The sequence below is a fragment of the Panthera onca genome, chromosome A1 (assembly GCF_046562875.1).
Source record: "Panthera onca isolate mPanOnc1 chromosome A1, mPanOnc1 haplotype 2, whole genome shotgun sequence".
In the NCBI taxonomy this organism is placed as follows: Eukaryota; Metazoa; Chordata; class Mammalia; order Carnivora; family Felidae; genus Panthera; species Panthera onca.
The window spans coordinates 50,130,147-50,151,254 of record NC_138339.1 but is presented as its reverse complement, the minus strand read 5'-3'; the positions used below and the strand labels follow the sequence as shown (position 1 = coordinate 50,151,254).

Genomic DNA, 21,108 nt, shown 5'->3' with positions numbered 1-21,108 from the left:
TGGAGACCCATATGCTCTATGCTAGTGCTCCACAGAGGCTAGTCTTTTTCCTGAAATAATACTGATGTTAGTGAATGAGTCTGTCATTTCAGATGTGAGGGTGTTGTATCGAGGACATTTTCAACACCTATCACCTTGCAGACTCTATCAAGTGTAGACTAGGTTTTCTATGCTGAGAAGATCTCATCTCCCTGCCCCTCACCACGTTCTTGCAGGCTTAATCACCATAGAGGCATCGACTTGTGGGGTGTGCTGAGATCTACTACAGATTTTTCAGTTAAGCAAGTACTTGTAATTCTGCTGTTTATAATGTGTGGATACCTTCAGACAAGCCCTTGAGTATTTATTTTGCCCTGAGCTTTTAGCCAGTGGATCCTAAAACTTCATATCAAATACCATTTTACTTTCTATTTTTGATTATGTAAGCAATATAGAATTTGGCCAGAAGAACTGAGTTCAGGAGTCATTACTAAGGTTCCTACCAATGTTCTTTTGAGTGAGTCCCTGCCTACCATGGTAAATAGCAGAAGTAGACAGTGAAAATGTTCAGCAAGGGGATTGTGCATCTGCTCATCTCGTGATGTAATTCAAAAGTATAAATTAAATTTCTGAGTTCTAGTTTCCATGCCATCAGTGTTAGTTTCTGTTTTATTTAATGAAATTGTTCTAATCCTGTGACTTCTTCCTTGCAGCGCTCAATGAACCCACCATCGATTATGGTTTCCAGAGGTTACAGAAGGTCATTCCTCGGCACCCTGGCGACCCCGAGCGTTTGCCAAAGGTCAGGATTCTTCTTTTTGGGGTTACAGTCTCTGTAACTTGACTTGAGCTTAGGTGATTAGCAGAAAACTTTGCTGTTGATAAAATTAGTTCATAGGTGAACAACGCAACATTTTTGTCTTTTGTGTGTTTGGTACTATAAGGTAAACAATAATAAAAGTAGCAAGCATTTATGTGCCAGGTAGTGTTATTCTTATTTTTACATATATTATGTCATTTCTTCCTTTCAAAAACCCTCTGAGTTGGTACTTTTATTTTAGAGAAGAAAATAATCAAGCAAGGAGAGGTTAAATCATTTGCCCAAGGTCACAAGCATGTAAATTGCTAAACTGAGATTCAAATCTATACAACCTGGCTTCAGAGTCCAGGTTATTAATCATTGCATCATATCAATTCTTAAGAGGAAAGAGAACACTGGCTTTCTACCTATGTAAGGATTTATACCTATCCCTAATGCAACTAGAACTCAAAAGAAACATATTGGTAGATCTTGCAACTGGACAAATAAGACAGAGCCTTTTACCTCCAGAGGCATCCTACCTAATTGGAAATAAGGTATAAAAGTGTGAGAAATTAAACAAAAATTCAAGAGTAATATATGTCATGCAGCAATACACTGAGATTGCCAATACAGAAAGTAGGAAATTCACATATTGACTTCTATTCTGTACCTGTTGTCAATATCAGGGGTATTCTCATCTCTGTACCTGAGGAACACGGGCCTTGTGTCACAGAGATCACTATACACAACTAGTCACTAGAGGAAGTAATAGATACATTTAACCAAAGTGCAACCAAAGTCCTGTGAGGACTCCGAATAGAGAACAATTAAATAAGTTCAAAATACAGAATTAGTGGAACTACCATTCACCATTTACTGACAGCAAAATAAACTTTCATTTATTACACAAATGGAAACTATTATAAATTCAATGAGTAGATGAGAGGTGCTCTCCTTGCTGGAATAAGTCTAGAGATATGTCACTTCTGAGTCTGTTTTGCCTCATAAAACACTTACAAAAATGAAGTTGGCGTCCTTCTTAGCTCAACAAACTTCTTCGGGGGATTGGCTTACTGTCAGATCCTACCTGTGTGCCTGGTACCCTGTCAGAACAGACCTTGCCCAGGAGAAAAGTGCCCCCCCCCCAAATTGTTGCATAAATGAGAGGAGCCAGTAGAGGAGAGGAGGGACACTACCTGACTGAAGAGAGGAAGAACTGTGACCAGCAAGAATGGGAGTTCTCTACCTAGACCTGGGGGAAGAAGCACACAGCCTCAGTCTCTAGCTCTAGCTTCCGGGAACAGCCTTGCTTCCTCCCAGTGTTGTGGACCTTACTGAAAGCGTTTCACCTCAGGAGGAAACCATATGTTATGTCAGACTGTTCATATCCTTGTCTTTGAAACAGGCCTCCATCGTACACATCCTTCTCTTTCACCTGACTTAGTGAACGGCAGTCTCCGTCTGTAGTATAGATGTGCCTCGGAGAGATTTACTTTCAAGGCCCTCTGTCTAGCAAGAACCTAGCTCCCATGCATTTCCTGTGGGATTATAATTGGTAATTTTATAGCACAATGATATAAATGATGTGTGTCCACCCAGTGGTCAGTGCCTGAGGTGTCTCAGTGGTAGAAAGAAGACATGGGCACAGTGACAGACTTGTCTTAATTTTTCCTTTTGGCGACAGTCTTCACTTTACACGTGGCATTTGATGTCTCTAGAGTCTGCTGAAGGACCTGGAGAGTCCGATTGGCAGGGGTTGAACTCGGAGCAAGGACATTTACTAGCTATGCAGCAGGGGTCAAAATTCTTGTTTCTTCCCCCCCAAATTCGTTGCCTCTGTGCCTCAGTTTCCTTCTCTATCAAATGGAGATGGTAATATTTTCCACTTTTTTCCAGTTATTTCAACCAGTTATTTAACACTCAACAAAAGGTAGCTTCGATTATCTGCAGGTGAGTAAGAGTGGGATTGTTGCTTCTTAGGTCTCTTCCATCCAATCTCTGCAGAGCAGGAAATCTTAATCCTGGTGGCAGTTGAATGTATGATTCATCTTCTGTGCCTCAGTTTCTTCATCTATAAAGTGGGGACAATAATCGCGCTGACTTCCCGGGGATCATGTAAGGACAAAAAGAAGTAATCCTGTGGATGCACTCTAGCACAGCTATCTGGCTCACAAGTTGCTTCTCTGTAAATATTTATTGAAAAACGGAAGATAAATCTGATTTAACGGTTGAGGTCTAAAGAAGCCAGGAGGTACTTTTCTTATTCATAATGAAATAAGAGAAATAGGCATATAGGGCTTATTTTTGTGTACTTTTAAAACCATTTTTACAGTTGCACATCACATTCAGAAATGTTGAACAAATAGCACAGGCACGTGTCACTGCATCCCCGGTGGCCTGATGGTGAAGTTCCCAGCCCTCTTTTCCTGGGTTTGGGAGGAGTAATCAGGACACAATGGATTTGTGTGCTGAGGAAACACTCCGCAGCCTGCATCTAGCCACTTGACTGCTCAAGGGCTCTGGCCGGAGCCGCCCCAGGAAGTTCTCTGTGTGACTCAGACCAGAGTGGCTGTCCTCCTGGCTCTGAATGTTAAGGTGGAGGGAGAGTTCAAGAGCAAGGTCAGGAAGTGGTAGATGGAGCCAGCTCGAGGTATTCCTGTGGACTTGGGAGATTTATACTCAGGCTGTCCATTGTTAGAGGGATAAAAACGGGCTCCGCCTTTCTTAGAATCATGGTCAGTGTTTGTCAAACAGGAGTGTTTCAGTGAGCCATGGACCACACACCTTAAAAAACAAACTGCACTTTATTAAACCCATGTGTTTGTGAATAGACAAAGCTAGATTCATACAACCACCCACATATTCTGTCAAATGAAACTGCTCCAAAGACCAAGCAGACAGCTTCCCATAATAATATGCCTTTGTATACTGGCTTGTGCTTTTTCAAAGAACTTGTACATGTTTTGTTTTATTGGAGCCCCTCTTATGAGAGAAGTCAGGAAAATAGACATCATTCCCATTTACCAAATGAGAAAACAGGAGCAAGATGAACCCTTCTCTGTCAACTATTTTGTTCCTGAAAGTCACCATTAGTGATAGTGGCTGTACGCACACATTTAAAACAGTATAATTATCCTAAGCCCAGGTGTTATTTGGTTTCCTTTTTCAGATGCGCAGGGAGAAAGGTGGACTAAGATTTTAAATGGAACCGTTCTGTTCTGTTTCATACAAACTTGCCTCCCTCTCTGGATCCTGGCAGGAGGGAGAAGAACACGTGATGGACTTTGGGGTGAAGGTTGACTCTTCATGTAATGTGGCGGTGAGGGGATGGGGACTGTGGTCAGTCAGAGACCATGAGATGCAGGCATGTATGACGCAATCCAGAAGCACTGAACAAGGAGTTCTCTCTGTTTTGAAGGCCAGCGGTGTCTCCACCCTCTTTCAGTGTATTAGTTGTCTTCCTGAGTGTGCAGTGAGCATTAGCACAGAGGCGTGGAGAGTGGACCAAACCTTACCGGCATTCTGTGTGTTGGCAGTGAGTCCCAGGGAGCACGTAGTGTCACTTCATGCCCAAGGTGTGCCGGGCACTGCTCTATCAAGGTGTTCAAAGAGCACAGAGGCCGAGAGAGTGAGCTCTCAGCTCAGACAGATATGGAGTTGGCAAACCAGATCCACTGCTCTGTGCAGTGACTCAGTCTTTCCAGCCTCTGTTTTCTCTTCCTCGACGCATGGTTGCTGTTGGGCATTGGTGAGATAATTTAGGCGAGGAGGTCTCTCTGGTATCTAGCAAGACTCCAGTATGCAGAGGCCACAGGCCCTGCAAGGCAGGGACTCCCCACTCACAGGAGCCAGAGGCCCAGAGGGCTGGCGACTTGCCCGACTCCACAGCTAACAAGTGGGAAGACTAAAATTCGAGTCCTTGGGCTTGACTGCCTCACTGTCACCATTGCATCATATTCCCACTTTTCCTTCGGATCTGGAAACCCAAATAATTCTGCCTTGAGGTGATTAGCTCCGGTCTCCTATTCCTCGCCTACACCTCTCCCCCATCCTACTTAAACTCTTGCCAGCTTTCTCGCATCATCCCACTGAAGGGGGTTGGCATGGGGACCTCCGTGGGGCAAAAGTTTCTCTATCAGAGCCAGTCCCTCTTTTAGAGAAAATAAAGCAGTTTGAGAAAAGTAACAAAGGCAGCATTTGTGTATTTTGCTTTATGGAGCTGAAAATATCTGGTAAATTGATCCAGTGGGAGTAATAAATACACATTACTTTATCTTGTTCTTCATGTCCTATACCCCTGAGCCTTGATAGAACAACACCACTTAATAGACTTAAAAAAGAGTAATTACACTCATTGGTTGTGTGATTTTTCAGCCCTCCCAGCCCTGCCTGACCTTCTAATTTAGCTCACCGTGTCTAACTAATGCATTTATATTCATCTTTTATGAAGCATGTATAGTACAGAATTGACTTTAGAGCTTTTTTCAAGCTGTCCTCCCAGGTCTCCAATATGGTTAGTAGTAAGGAGAGTGGGAACCATCCATCTCTATACTGTTCACATGTATAGATAACGCATACACAGGGCTCATGGCATTTTTTTATTTTTTATGAAACATAATAAAAAGTATTTATTACATTTTTACTTTAAAGCTTTTATACATTCTAGCATTATTTACAGCTAAACATGCAGGCAAAAGATGCGAGTGTTTTTAAAATGATTACTGTTAATGTTTCTGCTTGTCAGAAGTGCTTAAATTTTCCTGCACTTTGTCTAAAAACTTAGTACTGTTGCCTTTTAAGAACAACACATTTAAAAGATCTTGCAAGTCAGATTTGCAAACACTGCTGACAGTTTGTGATGAATGATATTGCAAAATTTGCAAGATGTTTGTCATTTTGCACAGCTGACATATTAAGGAGCAGATTAAGAAATGCAAAACCCCTATGGAAAACAACTATCCCAAACAAAAACCAAAACAAACCTCAAGCAAACCTTGAACCCAGAGAACACACACACCAGAATCTCTCACCCGGGTTTTCTCTCCCAACTTCCCACTCAGCCAGTGGAACCCAATTGTTCTCAGTGCATTTTCTCTCACCATATGGTCTCCTCATTACCATACACTAAGAGTCCATATGGGAAACTTGTGAAATGAACTGTATTCATTTTAACTGCCAGATGAGCAGCCTTTTGCTTTGCAAGCTTAGCTTAAGTCATCTGCTGTCTTCATGTTGTTATGGCAACACGGCACCAATAAAAAATTCTAATCTACTGTAAGTGATCACAGTATTTTAAGTGCTTGCCTATAACTGCCCTCAAAGGGGAGGAGGGAAGAAGGGTTATATTCTTCCAAAGAGCAAAGGGTTGTTCTTCATTCCAGCAGGTGTCACCAAAGAAGCTGGTGAGATGGGTAGAGGTGCCACCGTGCCCATGTAGTGTAGTAGACATGGATCGTAAGGGATGTGGATTGCAGAGGGATGGATGGTAGTGAGGATGGACTGTAGACTCTTTGGGAGGGTCCAGACAAAAAGAAACACTGAAAGTCAAAAACCGCAGTTCTTCCAGCAGACATGTTACTCTGCTGGTGCTGTGCAGCCTGCCACAAATAAAACTCTAGATTCTAAACTACACAGGCAACAGATCCTTTTGGTAGCTTCTCCTTCACTGGCATGCGAAAAAATCTCAGCCTCCACGAGTCTGCTCTTCCTGTACATGGGAATTAGTCATTTCCAACACTGTGCTAATTAAGAGCACCTTAAAGTAATGGAAGTAGGCAGCAACATCCTTAAATATAAATCATTTTCACCTCCGTGGGCCACATGATATGTTGCATCTCTGTCGCTCTATCTGTATTGAAAGTGAATGTTTATAGTCTCAGTTCATCAGTTCACATTAGCCTCATGCTGAATATTTAAACACAGAACAATTTGAACACACCATGAAGGAAGACAGTGACTGCACTTTCATTTGGAACAGCAAGGGCTCATCTAATAATAATTTAGTAAATCAGCCATTTAGTGGCTCGGTTGTGCACTGCATTGTGCCAAGTATTATTCAGTTCAACTGTACACTTGCAGAATTGAAATTCAGACTCTCGTCACAGGCACTGTTTTTGCTCAATGGAGAGACAAGACCCAAAATCACCCTCCCTAAAGAGCGTTAGTGTTTAGTGATTTATCATAAATACAGAGCTGGGGCAAAATAAAACCAGAGTCGACTGTATACAATGTATTCTAATTATGCTGTTATTGTTTTAGTCTTTATGCAAAGACTATCAGTGATTCAAAACCTGCAGTTGCATCAGTGAAAATACAAATAAGAAATCTTTGCATAGCCACATTGCCTGTTAGCAGAAAAGGGGGATGAGTAAGGGTTTCAGAAAAGGATAAAGAAAAACCTTCCATTTTTGTCTTCCATACCGTGACGCTAGCCACTCTCTCAACTTATTCATTCGTTTATTTTTGTAACTTGAGGAAACTCTATTAACATTATATCCAGGAACCCAAATGACTCTACTCAAACAAAAATACAGAAACAAAAAGCAAATCATATGGTATATTGAACTCTTAGGAAAAGCACAGTTGAGTTTGAATACAAGAAGCATTTTGTCTCTGCATTCTCTTGTTAAACACACAAACTATGGAATGCATACCTTTTCTTCCTCTCTCCCCTTTATCTGCCAGAAACCTTGCGGGCAAATCCCACAACCTGTTTTGATAATGCACTCAATTTAGAGGCTGGTGTCCCCTCTACTTTTGCTTCTTTTAGTAGGGGAGTTTAGCTTGATCTATGCACACCTGAAATTGAATATAGAATCGTGTATGTGGTTATGAGTATGCAATTTTTTAAATGTTTATTTATTTTGAGAGAGAGAGAGAGAAAGAGAGAAAATACCAAGCAGGATCCACACTGTCAGTGCAGAGCCCGGCTCGGGGCTCGATCTCATGAACCATGAGATCATGACCTGAGCTGAAATCAAGGGTCTGATACTTAACTGACTGAACCACCCAGGTACCCCAATGAGTATGTATTTTTTGAGGGGAGGAAGATTATAGCTTCATTTAAAAGGCCCATGATCCTCACAAAGAGCTATAATTTTCCCTTCTTTATTTTGTCTTTAACTGACTTATTTTTCAGTTAAGTTATTCCACTTGTCATTATTATATCAGGCCCATTTCGGAGATGGGACAACTGAGGCTCAGAGAGGCCAAGTAATCTGCTTTAGCTTATGCAGCTGGAAAACGGAGTTTTCTATCTCACCAGACTTCCTCACTGTTAATCTGTTCAGAATCTTTCAGTGCTATTCAAATAGGACTGCATCTCAAACAGCACTCAAGGCACATAATGCACATATATGAATGCATATAATTTGCCAAAGTTCTCTGGAAAATAAGGGAAGATTATCAATATTATGGCTGGCTATTGCTCAACAAAGCACCAAGTGCTGGCATTAACACTGCTCTACAGATGAGGAAACAGAGGCATGCATTTACAATGCTAGTAAGTGCCAGAGCACGGATTTGAGCCAACTATATTGAACTCCAGAGCTAGTATCCCTAAGCTCTGACTCCTAGAATTAAGAAAAAGGAATTTGAAGAAAAAAGGCAAGTTTGCAAACCAATGCTAAAAAAATCCTCAAGCTTGGCTAGGGATGGGGGTTGGGGGGGGCGGTAGAGGAGAGGGCAATGGTAGTATGGACTGAGGTTAGCTCACAAAGGGCCAAGCCAAGCAAAAGTGGCAACGTGAATGAAAAACATGCACATAGAAACACTGGAGATAATTCTTTTTCTCTTTAGCAGTAGAGTCATTGTCATAGGGACTTGTAATGTCAGTTATTCCAATAGCTGGATTCTGGAACGGAACCTCTTGCAAGTTCTTTTTTAGTACTGAGCTCTTGATGAGGGTAACTGTGTTTATCCTACTTCGTATCACATCCGCTGGGCAGAGGAATCAATGTAATTACTCATTAGTTCAGGGAGAAGTCACAGGAGGAACAAGGGCTAACTCCTGTTTCCCCCTTACAGTCCAAAATCCTCCTCTTGGACTGAAGCCCTGAGAAAGAGACACTAGGAGGTAGGTCTTCAACCTTGCTCACTATTTTCAGCCTTGAGTTACACTTCAATTAAGCATCAGAGTAATAAGAACTGAGCCCCAGCAGTCTCGAGGCAGTGGATTTTAATTGCAGTTATACTTAGGACCATCTGTAAAGCCTTGAGAATTTACAGTTATCATTCGTCTAGAGGTACATATAATAACCGGTGATGTTGGACAATTTAAGAAGCAAAGCAAACTGTATTTTTGGCTCCCTTAGATATACTTAAAGTACAACATAGTTCCAACATGCATATATCACTTACTCAAGTTTAACTATACGTACTTGTCCAAATATATAAATATACACATCTGTATACACGCACACCAAACACATACATACACATACATAGGTATGACAGTAAATTTCTCTGTTTACTCAGTGGTCCTTTGACTTTCAAACCAGATATTTATTCTGCTTTGCCCTAGGGAAAGGGAAGCCACAACCCAAAGACAAAGAGAAACAGAAGTAGTTAATTTTCGGCTTTTGTGTTTCTAAGAGGCCAGGCCTTGGCGACTTAAAAGATTTTCAAGGGTAATTTTGACTCTAGGCAGTTTTTGTTTCATGTGCTGACTTTACAACCCACCCCTGAAAAAGGCACCTCTGTCCATAGCCTTCTCTTTAAGCAGAGACTTTTATCCTGATCAGAAAGTCGATTTCCAAGGCCACTCAGCAGGACCTAACCCAGAGCGTCGGTCTTAAACCAGTACGATGAATTGGAATAAGAAGAGCCGGCCAGAGGTTACCAAGTTCAGCTCTGTACCTCCAAGCAGGTCATATTCACAAGGGTGCAGGCACCATTTTTCACTGTATTTGTGGCGGGAAGCACCCCAGGCTCCCATTCACCAATTACCATGACACCATTTAGAAGAGAATGCCAGGAGACCAAAAAGAGGGGGAAAAGCCATTGTCATAACTCTTCTCAGGAATACCTGGTTTCACAATTTATACTTAACTGCTGACACTTGAAAAGTCGAACATTTTGGTAAAATGAATCAAGCTGTAATGTTTCTTTTATGAGATCCCCTTGCAGGAAAGGGAGGTTTGGCACCTTGTGGAGACCAAGCTTAGTTATCCATCATAGTAGTCAGCTGTCCTAGCCAGCTTCTCAGAGGTCACGCGATCGAACCAACAGCTCTTACAACTATATTATTGCTTACGGAACAGTAATTGAGGCACCAGATAAAAATTACCTGGTCTAATAGGCAGCGAACAATTTTCACTCAATAAAATTATAAGCCAAATCATTCATTTCATAACACTCTGGCTAATTTATTTGTTGACCTTTTATTATCCATAGCTCTTCAGTGGTATTAACTGCAACTCAGACAAAATCTCTTGTTCATTTCACTTTCATTGATTTTTTTTTTCCATTGAGGCAATAACGGCCGCTTGAAAACAGCCTTTTTCTTTCCACTGTAAAAGTCAATCATGTAAGTTAGTATGTCTTACGTTGGTATAGCTGCCTTAGCTTACAACCCACTTTAATTTCATGTGATTCAGAAGTCTTCTATACCATGTTTGCAACAAAGGCAAAGCTTTCTGCTGCGCCTCTAGCCACATGGCACGATGATACATAATAATATGTTTGAGAAGGAAGAGTGCTCTCATTTAATCTGAACATCAAATCAACTTTAAAATTAGAGAAGGTTCAGAAATCCCCCCACATTTTCTTTAGACTGGGCTAGAACAACTTCAATGCCTCTTGTATTAATAGCAGTAGACCCTTTCAGATTATTTAATTCCTTTGTTGTGGAAATTTCTGCAGATTTTAATTGTGGCTTGAATTTTATTTTTTCTTTGAAGAATATGGGCAATGTGCATGTGCTAGAACATTCAGTAAGCTTCAGCTGAAGCTTCTTATATAATAAAATACCATGAAGTCTTTAGAATGCAAGGTTGTAAAATATAATTGTTACACATTTGGCATTTTATGCCTCCCTAGAAATAACCACTTGCTACCTACACCTCATCTATGCTCCTCCTTTCCATTTCAATTTACTCTAAAGTGGTCCTTAGCCATAATGAGAATGCCCCTTTCAACAGAGACATGTTTAATTATATCGATGCTAGATGTAAGTGACTCTTCTCAGTCATAGGGCTTCTGAGTAAAGAGTGCTTAAAGTGTGGCACAAAAGGTTTCTAATGCTCTGTGGTAAGCTCTATTTTGAGTTCATATTACCAGAAAAATGAAAAATTTGAGGAATGTCTCAGAGGATCGGAAACTAAACAGGGCTCAAGTATTATTTTGGTTTGTTTTACTCCTTCCCTCACTGCCCTCATTATATGATTTTTTAGAATGCAAAGTCTACCATTGTGGAATTTTCCATTTGGCTGAATAAACACGAAGGAAGTTGGGATCTAAAACTACCCTCCACAGAAATTACCTCTCAGTACAACTAGTATTTATTGTTTTGTACATCCAGCTCTGCAGGAAATGGGCTGTGAGAAACTTCCAATCAATTTTTCAGTTTTCAGGTGTTCCAATCAGCAGTGTCACCCAGACTTTCAGAAGGAAATGGGGAAAGAGCTAGAACTTAGAGGCTCATGAGCTGAGTAAACTGTTCAAACTCTGGACCCATTGGTAAACTCTACAGTGAGAAGGCAAATGAAATTAATGCTGATTCCATTGATAGATGCTTATCGCCTCTAAGCTGGGGTGGGGGAAGCCTCTGCCATTCCACTCCATTTTATGTTGCCGATATTTGGGCCCATTGCATCTTGAATCCCCCGATAAAGCAAAAGAAGATTGGTGATAAATAGGTGTCAGGGAAATGTGCAGTGACAGAAAGGTATTGTATTTCTTTCTCAGGAATCACCCAAGTTTAGCTTGACTTTGTAGGTTAGCTTCTGTTTTCTTCTACATCCTGCAAAACATTTCCCACTTGAGAGAGCATAAAGCCAAGCACAGATTGTCCTCACAATTTTCTGAAGTATCCCGGGCCTTAATTTTCAAAGGGGGTGCCCAGAATCTCAAAATCTGATTCTAAAATTTGAAATTAACGTTGTGTTGGTAAGTGGATATTCCTCTGGCTTTATGAGCTGAAATATATGCTCTGAGTGAAGGAGAAAGTTCAGGCCACATCCCCTGCTCATCTGGGTTTGAATTACTCAAAACATTGAATTGGATTTATAAAGGGACACCATATTGGACAATTAGAGAACCTTCCACTTCACCCTGGAAGGCTAGATGTAGACAGTGAATATGAGTTTTTACCTACATATCTGAGGGCAGACACTGAAGAGAAGATTCACATGGAAGGGGAATAATCCTTAGAGATTTTACCTTCATGAACTCAAAAGAAAGATGAATTAGCCATATCTGCATATCAGACATGATGTGCCTGGTTCCTAAGACTGTGCAAATACCTAAGTATTTCTAAGGGTGTAAGAGAACAGTTAATAAAAGGCTGATGTATATCAAGACCAATCTCATGTTGCTAACAGTCTATAACTTGAGATAATGTCTGTACCCAACATGATTCATTATATTAATCACAAAATTAAAATGTAAGCACAAGCCAGCAGGAGTAAAAGAACAAATTCATAAAAGAAAAAAAAAAGTGGCATAAAAACCCCCCACAGTGATCAAGACTTGACCTTGGGGAATTTATATATTGGATTAAGAGGTCTGGAGCCAAATAGAACACCAAATTTAAGTCTTGTGCTTTTATAAACCATGCCAAATGTATGCCCTTGTCATTTCATCATATAAATTAAGCATGTACTTTAAAAAACCAGTAACTATCTTAGAATAAACTTTTCAACGAGACTTTCTCAAGGCCTGTGTTTTGCTGAACATTGTGCTAGGGGCTTAGAGAAGATGATTAGATATTCATGGCCTCAAAGGGCCTACAGTCTAGTTGTGGATAATGAAGACTAACATAGTTAAAATCAGAGCAAAAGGACCCCGCAGCATCTACTTCTGTGCTGTGCTGGATGGAATATTCAGCACTATTTTTCAGAGTTAGAATAAGAGAGATTAGAAGCTGCAGTGAAGGTGGAATCAGTTCTGACAGAACAGTGTAAATCTCAAGAGCACAGGCTCTGATGTCTGACACCTGAGGGTGAATCCCTGCTCAGCCAATGTCAGTTATATGGACTCAGGGAAAGTTGGCTGACCTCTCTGAGTCTCAGTTTCCTCACCTGCCAAATGGTGGTATGGGCAGTACCCTAAGATGCTCTCTGTGAAGACTGGGTGAGTTAATGTTCCACTTTCAATAAACAACAGTTATTTTTATCATTACCAAACCACCACCACCTTCATTACCAGTCTTTGGAGGACGAGAAGGCGTTAAGAATGGGCACAGAATGAAGCCAGCATTCCGGATAAAGGAAAGGCAAAAGGAGTGAAGGTCTAGAGATGGGAAAGAGCCAATGTTTTGCTTCTAGGCTAGGGAGGACTAGCTAGACCAGAATAGAGAGCAGTTCTTCAGATGTGCAGGGAGAGGAGGTTGGATATAGAGGGTAGGACAAGATGATGGGGAGAATCTCTTGTAACCCCCATAGAACCCTGTATCTTAATTCTGGGAAGATAATGTGCCTTGAAAAGTGCTGGAGAGTAGTATCAGTTTGTTGACTACTGGAGCAACAAGAGGCTCAAAAATTATTTGCTAATTGAGGGGGTTGCAACATAGGAAATAAAGATGAATCTTCCTTCTGTCTTTGCAGCCCATTCAGCATCTTTATTATAAAGGCTGCAAAACATAAGTAAAAACCCATAACAATTAGGCTTGAACTATTTCTCAGAGTTGAGTCTCCCCAGTGTTTCTGTAGACTCTAAATAGCTTATCCCTTTTTTTCTTTGCAGACCCCACTCATGTTATCGTCAACCAATGGTCATAATAGGACAGGGGAAGCCAGGTTTTAACTGTGAGGGAAAATAGATCAGTGAAAGTTGTTCATTTTAAGGAGTAAACATTTTTTGTTTCTTTAAGAGAGAAGAGATCAAGGCCATGAAAAGAAAAATAGTCTGAATCAGGATGTAGATTGGAGAACAAGCATTAGCTCTATAAGGAGACTCTGGGGCTTTTCAATATTTAGGATACTAGTATTTATCTTCTTTATTCCCCAATGGGATATGTTGTTAAATCTAAGGATAGGATTAATTATCTTAGAAGAATCTAATCTCTACCTTCATGTTTTAAACTGCAAGCAGGGAGATGTTTTAAACATTATGAAAAGAAGAGAAAATCTCTCCTGACAAATAAATGCCTTGAAAAATTAGATATTAGTACTAGTCAAGTGTTCTTTCTTTTCAGAAATATTAAAATTGCATATTAGAATGGAAGGAGCCTTATACTATACTTCCTCCTAATGCCACAAAAAATAAGACTTTAGGAACAATTTCCGAGACAAAAGATTATATGAAACATCCAGTTCTTCCCCTTATGGGAAATTTCTTTTTTTTTTTTTTTTCTTTAACATCCCAGGCTCAATCATTTCCTAATGTGAAATTACAGATTTTTCAAATTACCATATAAAACTGCGAAAAAATTACACTTGTGACCACAGAAGAGATAGCATACACTATCAATTTGATTTTAAAAGGCATACATCTTTTATACTACCTGTCATTTTTATAATGCCTTTTACAAATTTAATCAATACATTTTAACATTCATATACTTTAAGTGCAATATACAATAAATATTCAAGTTTCATCTTAAACATGCTTTAGCCTTTAAATTGTTAAAACTGCAGTGCCCTTTCAATCTACTTACATAATGTCATAAAATATACATTTCAAGGTAAATGAAGTCAGCTACTTCAATTTAGTCCCTCAAACTGGTAGTAAATGAGAGGTTAACACTATGGTGCCAAACCCATTATTGAGTAAATTTAGCACCTTGGACAGCTCTGTAAAATCTTTATTGCTTTCCTGACCTGCTCGTCATGTTCTGTCTGTGTGTTCAGTGGCTCTCAGCTCTGATTGAAAGGCAATATATTAGATCCCCAACACAAACACGCTTGGGGGCTAGTTCACTGGGAGCGTAATGACATGGAGGTGAGAGCAATTTTCTGGTCACCAAAATTCAAGCACCTTGCAGGTCCATTGCACTAACTCATAGAGGACCCAGAAATTTCCTTTCTCCTTCCCATTTGCAGAAATAACTAATAGAAGCTGAATCACAATGGCAGAGCTGAACCAGGGCTCTCCCTTAAATCCCAAAGTCCATACTGCAGTGAAGGACATTTTAAAATGGGCAAGGTATCATTTAAGGAAATCACTTTCAGGGCAAGAAATCCAGGTTCGCTGTCTACAAGACTGCTGGTCTGAAGTGCTGCAGGGCTGATGACCCACCTATGGCAGTGTGCCTACTGGGAAAGCATAACCCAGCTCTGTGGATAGAAGAAGGATGTAACTTCATAAAGCAAGATTCACATGTTTCATTTTCAGAGGATTAAATGGTGATGAGAGCTCTGGGTATTGAATAAGCAGAAAAAGAAACAATTGGATTATGTCACTGAAAAACCTTTATAGTCAAAAATATATGAGAGTAAACTGTATAGCATACACTAGTAGCTGAAATTTTTTCAGGTTTACAAAAACTTTAAAGATCTTGGAGTTTATTTTGAACTTCCCTCCTCCCTGGTTCTGTGTAATTAATTAAAATAAGCACTGGTCTGAGTCCTCAATGATAGTGTTCCAAGATTGAAATTCACAAGTGCAGTTTCCAACTGCACCTCATCTTGTTTTTTCCCTAAAATGAAAAGAAAGAAAAATACCCTCTCTGCCAAATCCAAACACTGGCATAAATATTTATTTGAAGAAATAAATGAACATAGACCCAGAGAAGTCAAATCTTAGTAAATAAACTAACTTGATCCCGTTTTGTTTTAATCTTTCCTAAGCGCCATGAGGTTTTAGTGAAAGCAGCACGGGCCGAATTTGATATGGGGATAGGGTTTAGTGTGCCCATACCGTAGTAAATTATTAACTGGTGTGGTCAGACAATACGGCAAACAAAAAGTGGTAAATTATCTTGTAGCTTGCATTAAAGAAAAAAATAAGTTATTTCGGATGTATTGATTCAAACCTCATTGATTATATAATGCTTTTCATTCCTTATATAAAAAATAACTGAACTGTTTTACAAACAGGGTCTAGCAGCTTAAGGCTCAATAAATGTTTATTGAGAAGTGAAAACCCCTCTATCTCATTTTTGAATTTAGGACATTATATATGTCATAAGTAGTTACTGCAGTGTGACAACTATTTTATCTTATATTACAGAAAATTTTAAATTGAAAAATGTTAATATGTATCTAAAAGCTTGTCATTTCAAGAGTTGTTCAAGGATTTTTGAAGAGGCTATGGTGACAGCAAAATGAATGTAATTATATCCCTATTTTCTGATCAGCATCTACAGTATATGAAAATCGAATAGCATGGCTTCTCCAATGAAGAAATCTATTGTGTGAAATATTTAAAGTTTAACTTCTTGAAACTTTACCCACAGGAAAAAAAAAAGTAAACATATCTTCTTGCAAATCACCTCTGATAATCATGCCTGTATGTTTGGTTCTCTGATTAGCCTCCATTTTACAAGCCTAACTTTCCTCTTCATACTCCAGTTTAAATGAATATGAAGAAAATTAGGTCAGAATGAAGACAGAGTGACTTCTTTTGGTTGAATGAAAAAAATTACCACCACACACACTTTTGTAGAGTGTGCTATTAGAAACAAGCATACAAGCTAAATACAGAAGCCTACCTAAATGAAAAGAGGGAAACATTTTTCTTCAACTAGAATGAAAAGCAGAGCATATATCTAGGATGAGAATGAATGCGCAAATGGGGAAAATGACAAACAGTACTGAAATAGCAAAGAATTGCTATAAAAGATACAGACTGTGCCAGTCATGAAAATTGGTGCAGAGGGAGCTTCCGGGGGCAGGAGAATCCTTCTGTAAGAGCCTCTGACAAACAGTGCATTGCCCCAGAATGTGAGTTTACTCCATCACTCCCTTATGTCATGGCTCTACCACACAAGGGAGATAAACAAAAGAAGTTTAATGCTACATGCTTCCAGTAGCCAAAGATTGATTGGAAATCCCTCGAAAATTACCTGTCTGATAAGGTCATGGTTCCTGGAATAAGCAATTAAGTACTAAATAAACACATCTTAGGGATTCATAACATGCACTGAATGACATCGATTGTAGTAATCTAGTAAATGACCTCGCAATTGTATTCAGCAATAAACATATGAGTGCTTTACCGTGCCTATGGCAGACTATTGAGTGATGTATTTTATCCTCCAGTACCAATGATGCTCACCTTTTGACTCAATTAAGTGTGTATGTGAACAGGGATAAATTGGTGATTTAACAGCATTCTGGGGTTTCCCAAGCTACTGCCTTTAAAACAGTGTGTTGGCAAAGTATGGCCAGAGGGGACTATGACGTGGTCCTGTGAAGAGATGAGGACAAGTGGCCTTCACTCAGACGACTGTATCTGCTTTTCTCTTGACAGGAAGTAATACTCAAAAGGGCTGCAGACCTGGTGGAAGCGCTGTATGGGATGCCACACAACAACCAGGTGAGCGCGACTGTTGAAGATCTTGGATTCCTTATTGTGTTGAAAAAGGGCGAAAAACACAAAACCACTTGCATGAGTTCCGTGTCATCCAGACGTGAGACATAAGGCTATTCCGTTCTTTCTTATTTTGTAAATCTCTTATTACCTTTTCAATGGAATCATTTCCTTATGAGAATAGGTACTCCATTTAAAACAAATTTTCCATGGGAATGTACTTCATAATTGAGGAAGAGAGTTACCAGCGTTTTATTTTATTCCTCTCAGGTTTTCAAGCAGATTTAGGAGGAAAAGGGGGTTTAATTTCCTCTCCTAAAAAGAATGATAAGGCCTGACTATAATTGTCTGCTTCTATTCACAGAGCAGCTCCATGTATATGATTCAAATTGCTCTAGAAACCAGGAGTCTGGGCAATCATTCACTCTTTTTTTGTGTGACTTGAATCAGTGTCCAGGGGACACAGTTCCACTAATACTCAGGGACACAGATAGTTATCTACAGCCTGCCCTTAGCTTTAGTACGGGAGAGGAGTTGTAGCCTCTGTGTGTGTGTGTGGGGGGGGGGGTGTGTATGTATGTACCACCAGAGTTCCTGTGTGTTATTGGCTGCCGGGTGGGGGTCGGGGGGACGCCATGATGCTGTCACATGCGGGGTAGTAATATGGAAGGTAGTAATATGGAAGGGTAGTAATATGGGGCTAAGACAATGGCCTTTCAAAGTCAGTCAAACAAGGTTATGCAGCCCAGCTCTATCCTTAATAGGTTAGTGTCCTTATGTGAGCTCTTGGCCTCTCTCTGAGCCTCAATCCCCCATTTGTGATATGGGCCCATTATGATGAGACTTGTCCCAGGTTTGCTGAGAGGTTGCAGAAGGTATTGCAGTTAGAGCACTGGAAGCCCTGAGCACCGGGCCTGTCGTATAGTAAACACTGGGGAAAAAATGGCTTTCCTGGGAGTATGACTAAGGGTAGCTAAACGGAGTATTGTTTTACTTTGCAGGAAATTATTCTGAAGAGGGCCGCTGACATCGCAGAGGCTCTGTACAGTGTCCCCCGTAACCACAGCCAGCTACCGGCCCTCACTAACACCTCGGTCCACGCGGGAATGATGGGCGTGAATTCCTTCAGTGGACAACTGGCTGTGAATGTCTCGGAGGCGTCACAGGCCACCAATCAGGGTCAGGAGCCTGTTCCTCTCCCTCCCCGTTTCCTTGCCCCTTCCCAACCTCGGACTGCTCCCCACCCCCCACCCCTACCACTTATTTGGCATAAAACAATTTTTATTTAAAAACATCTTTTTCCGAAAGGGGAGATTCCTAGTTTCTGTGTATCAGATATTACTGTAGAATTTGGGTTATAGTGCTCGCAGCTGGCAGTCTGGTTCGGGGGCTAGAAAGGAGGCATGCATTTAGCCATCTCTCCATTTGACTTTTCACCATAAACCATGAATGACAGATCGCAAAGAGGGTTGGAATTAAAGTTCTGAGGGGCCAAAGCACATCATCCTCGCCCAGGGAATAAGAACCTGTTAACTCCAGGGTACATCTCTTAGATTGGGATTTATTTCTGCTCCAAAATGATAATTTATAGGCCCTGCATTGCCACTTCTCACGGCCCTGCTAAGTATTTATGATCTCCTAAGAAATGTGTGTTTTGCTCGCTTCCCATTTTAATCACAGAGCTAGCACTACCAACCCACACACATGAATCACCCAAGCCCTTCCCTCTGGGATGCGGCAGCGGGGCAAGAAACAGAGACCTTCCTTTCCCGAGGCTCCCAGGAATGCCACCCTCATCCCGGTTTCACCCCCACCCCTCAGGTTTCACCCGCAACTCAAGCAGTGTGTCACCACACGGGTACGTGCCGAGCACCACCCCCCAGCAGACCAACTATAACTCCGTCACCACGAGCATGAACGGGTACGGCACTGCCGCCATGTCCAACCTGGGCGGCTCTCCGACCTTCCTCAACGGCTCAGCTGCCAACTCGCCCTACGCCAGTAAGTAGACTTGTGTGTCCTGCACTTCTGTTCGTGTTGCTCGGTTAACTGGGCGTCACGCTGTGTGGCCCACTGTGTAGGTCTCCTCAGTTTGAGGACCCCCACCACTCAAGGCCTGGCCCCAGGCGATGCTGTGAAAGGCGCCGTTGTCTCTGCCCTCCCTTGCTCACCTTCCTCATCCCAAAGTCTCCCTCTTGGCCAGAACTGTGCTGCAACCCGAAGCAGTGGTGTGATGTCATCGCCCGGACCCAAGCTTCAAGTCCCGTTGCGGAGGGGTTTGACTCCTGCTTCTACCAGTCGCTGACTGGTGGCCAAGGGCAAGTTCTCTCCTCTCCAAGCCTCAGTTTTCGCATCTGCAAATGGGGAAGGAACTAACACCCATCCCGTACAGTTGTTGTGAGATAAAATCATGCATGTGATGAGTTTGTCCTGATGCCTGGCCCACAAGAGGCACGTTCAGTAAACCTGAAGAATCATGATGATGGAATCATAATAATAAGTTATGCTGCTACTGCAGCATAGTCCCAATCGTCTAAAACTTAAAATCTCTCCCTTTAGGAATATGACTCCTTTTTTTTTTTTTAAATGCTTGGAATTTTTCTCCTCTGTGCTTGATGTGTACTAAAAACAAATAACAACAACCGACCAAAAAAAACAAAAACAAAAAAAACAAACCACTTTATTTTTTCCAATAATTTGGCAAGATGAAAAAAAAAAACACACACATGTACAAGAATTATTTTTTTGGTGCCATGTCCTTCCTTGTCTTAAAGAAGTTGAGCTTAAAGAATTTTTTGGTGCAACATTTAGATTGTATCTAAAGAACCTCAGGGAACTGGCATCTTTACTTATAAAATGTCCTGGGCTGTGTTTCTACAGTCTCTTTATCTGCCTCTGAGGATTTTTACATAGATAACCAAGTTTATCTTGGACAGTGTGGGTAACTCTTCTGTTTTGTAAAATGAGGCCAAACTCTTAGACATTTGTGGAATGATAGAAGATGTGTTGTTAAATGAAAGAATATTCATTATTTTTAAAAAACGAGTCTTGGCTAAAAAAAACACAAAAAACCTAAAAACCATGCTGTCTCTAATATTGGAAATGTGGAGCGTTCTAATCCTTTGAAAGAAGAAAGATCATTCTTGGCTTTTGAGAGTGGTTATTTCTGAAAGTAATACTTAGAGCCTTTTACTTTCTGGGTGAATTTTTATGCTCTGTGTGTGCTAAATTTTATATTTCCACTTTATCTGTTTGGAATCAGCAGCTTTTTGAACATTTATAATTTCCCCAAATAATCTGCATACATTATGTCTGCCTACTCAAGAGTCCGTGTTTGGGACCAGTTTCACATTGGATTTTGATTCATCGAAAGGTTGTTTCTCATAGATCTATCATTTCAGTGTTCTCCCATCTACTCAATCAGAAAATGTTTCAATCATGACCTGAAAATTAAAAGGTGGCATTCTTAATTAAATCAATAAACTAATTGCTATATGGTAGCAATTCAATTTAGGGGCTTGGATTGCTGTCTTCCCAAGCCGGTGCAGACATGCAGCAACTTCAGCCCGAGATTGCATCTGTCGGACTGTGAAACTTCCAACATTTAATTTCCATTAATTGATTTCCTCAGTGCTCACAAATATAGTATTAAATTCTCAAATAGGCTCTCAGATGGGATGGTTTTATCTGCATAA

General features: G+C 40.6%; 1 protein-coding gene across 8 annotated transcripts in view; it reads left to right on the top strand.

The window, feature by feature from the left end:
• The window catches only part of EBF1 (EBF transcription factor 1), a 391,381-nt gene that overhangs the window by 356,449 nt on the left and 13,824 nt on the right, over nt 1–21,108 (top strand). For all 8 annotated transcript variants that reach the window (XM_060634863.3, XM_060634862.3, XM_060634867.3 and 5 more), the window contains exons 11-14: nt 693–781; nt 17,354–17,419; nt 18,415–18,592; nt 19,235–19,414. In XM_060634863.3, coding sequence (XP_060490846.1) covers nt 693–781; nt 17,354–17,419; nt 18,415–18,592; nt 19,235–19,414 — 513 coding nt within the window. The remainder of the gene's footprint in view (nt 1–692; nt 782–17,353; nt 17,420–18,414; nt 18,593–19,234; nt 19,415–21,108) is intronic.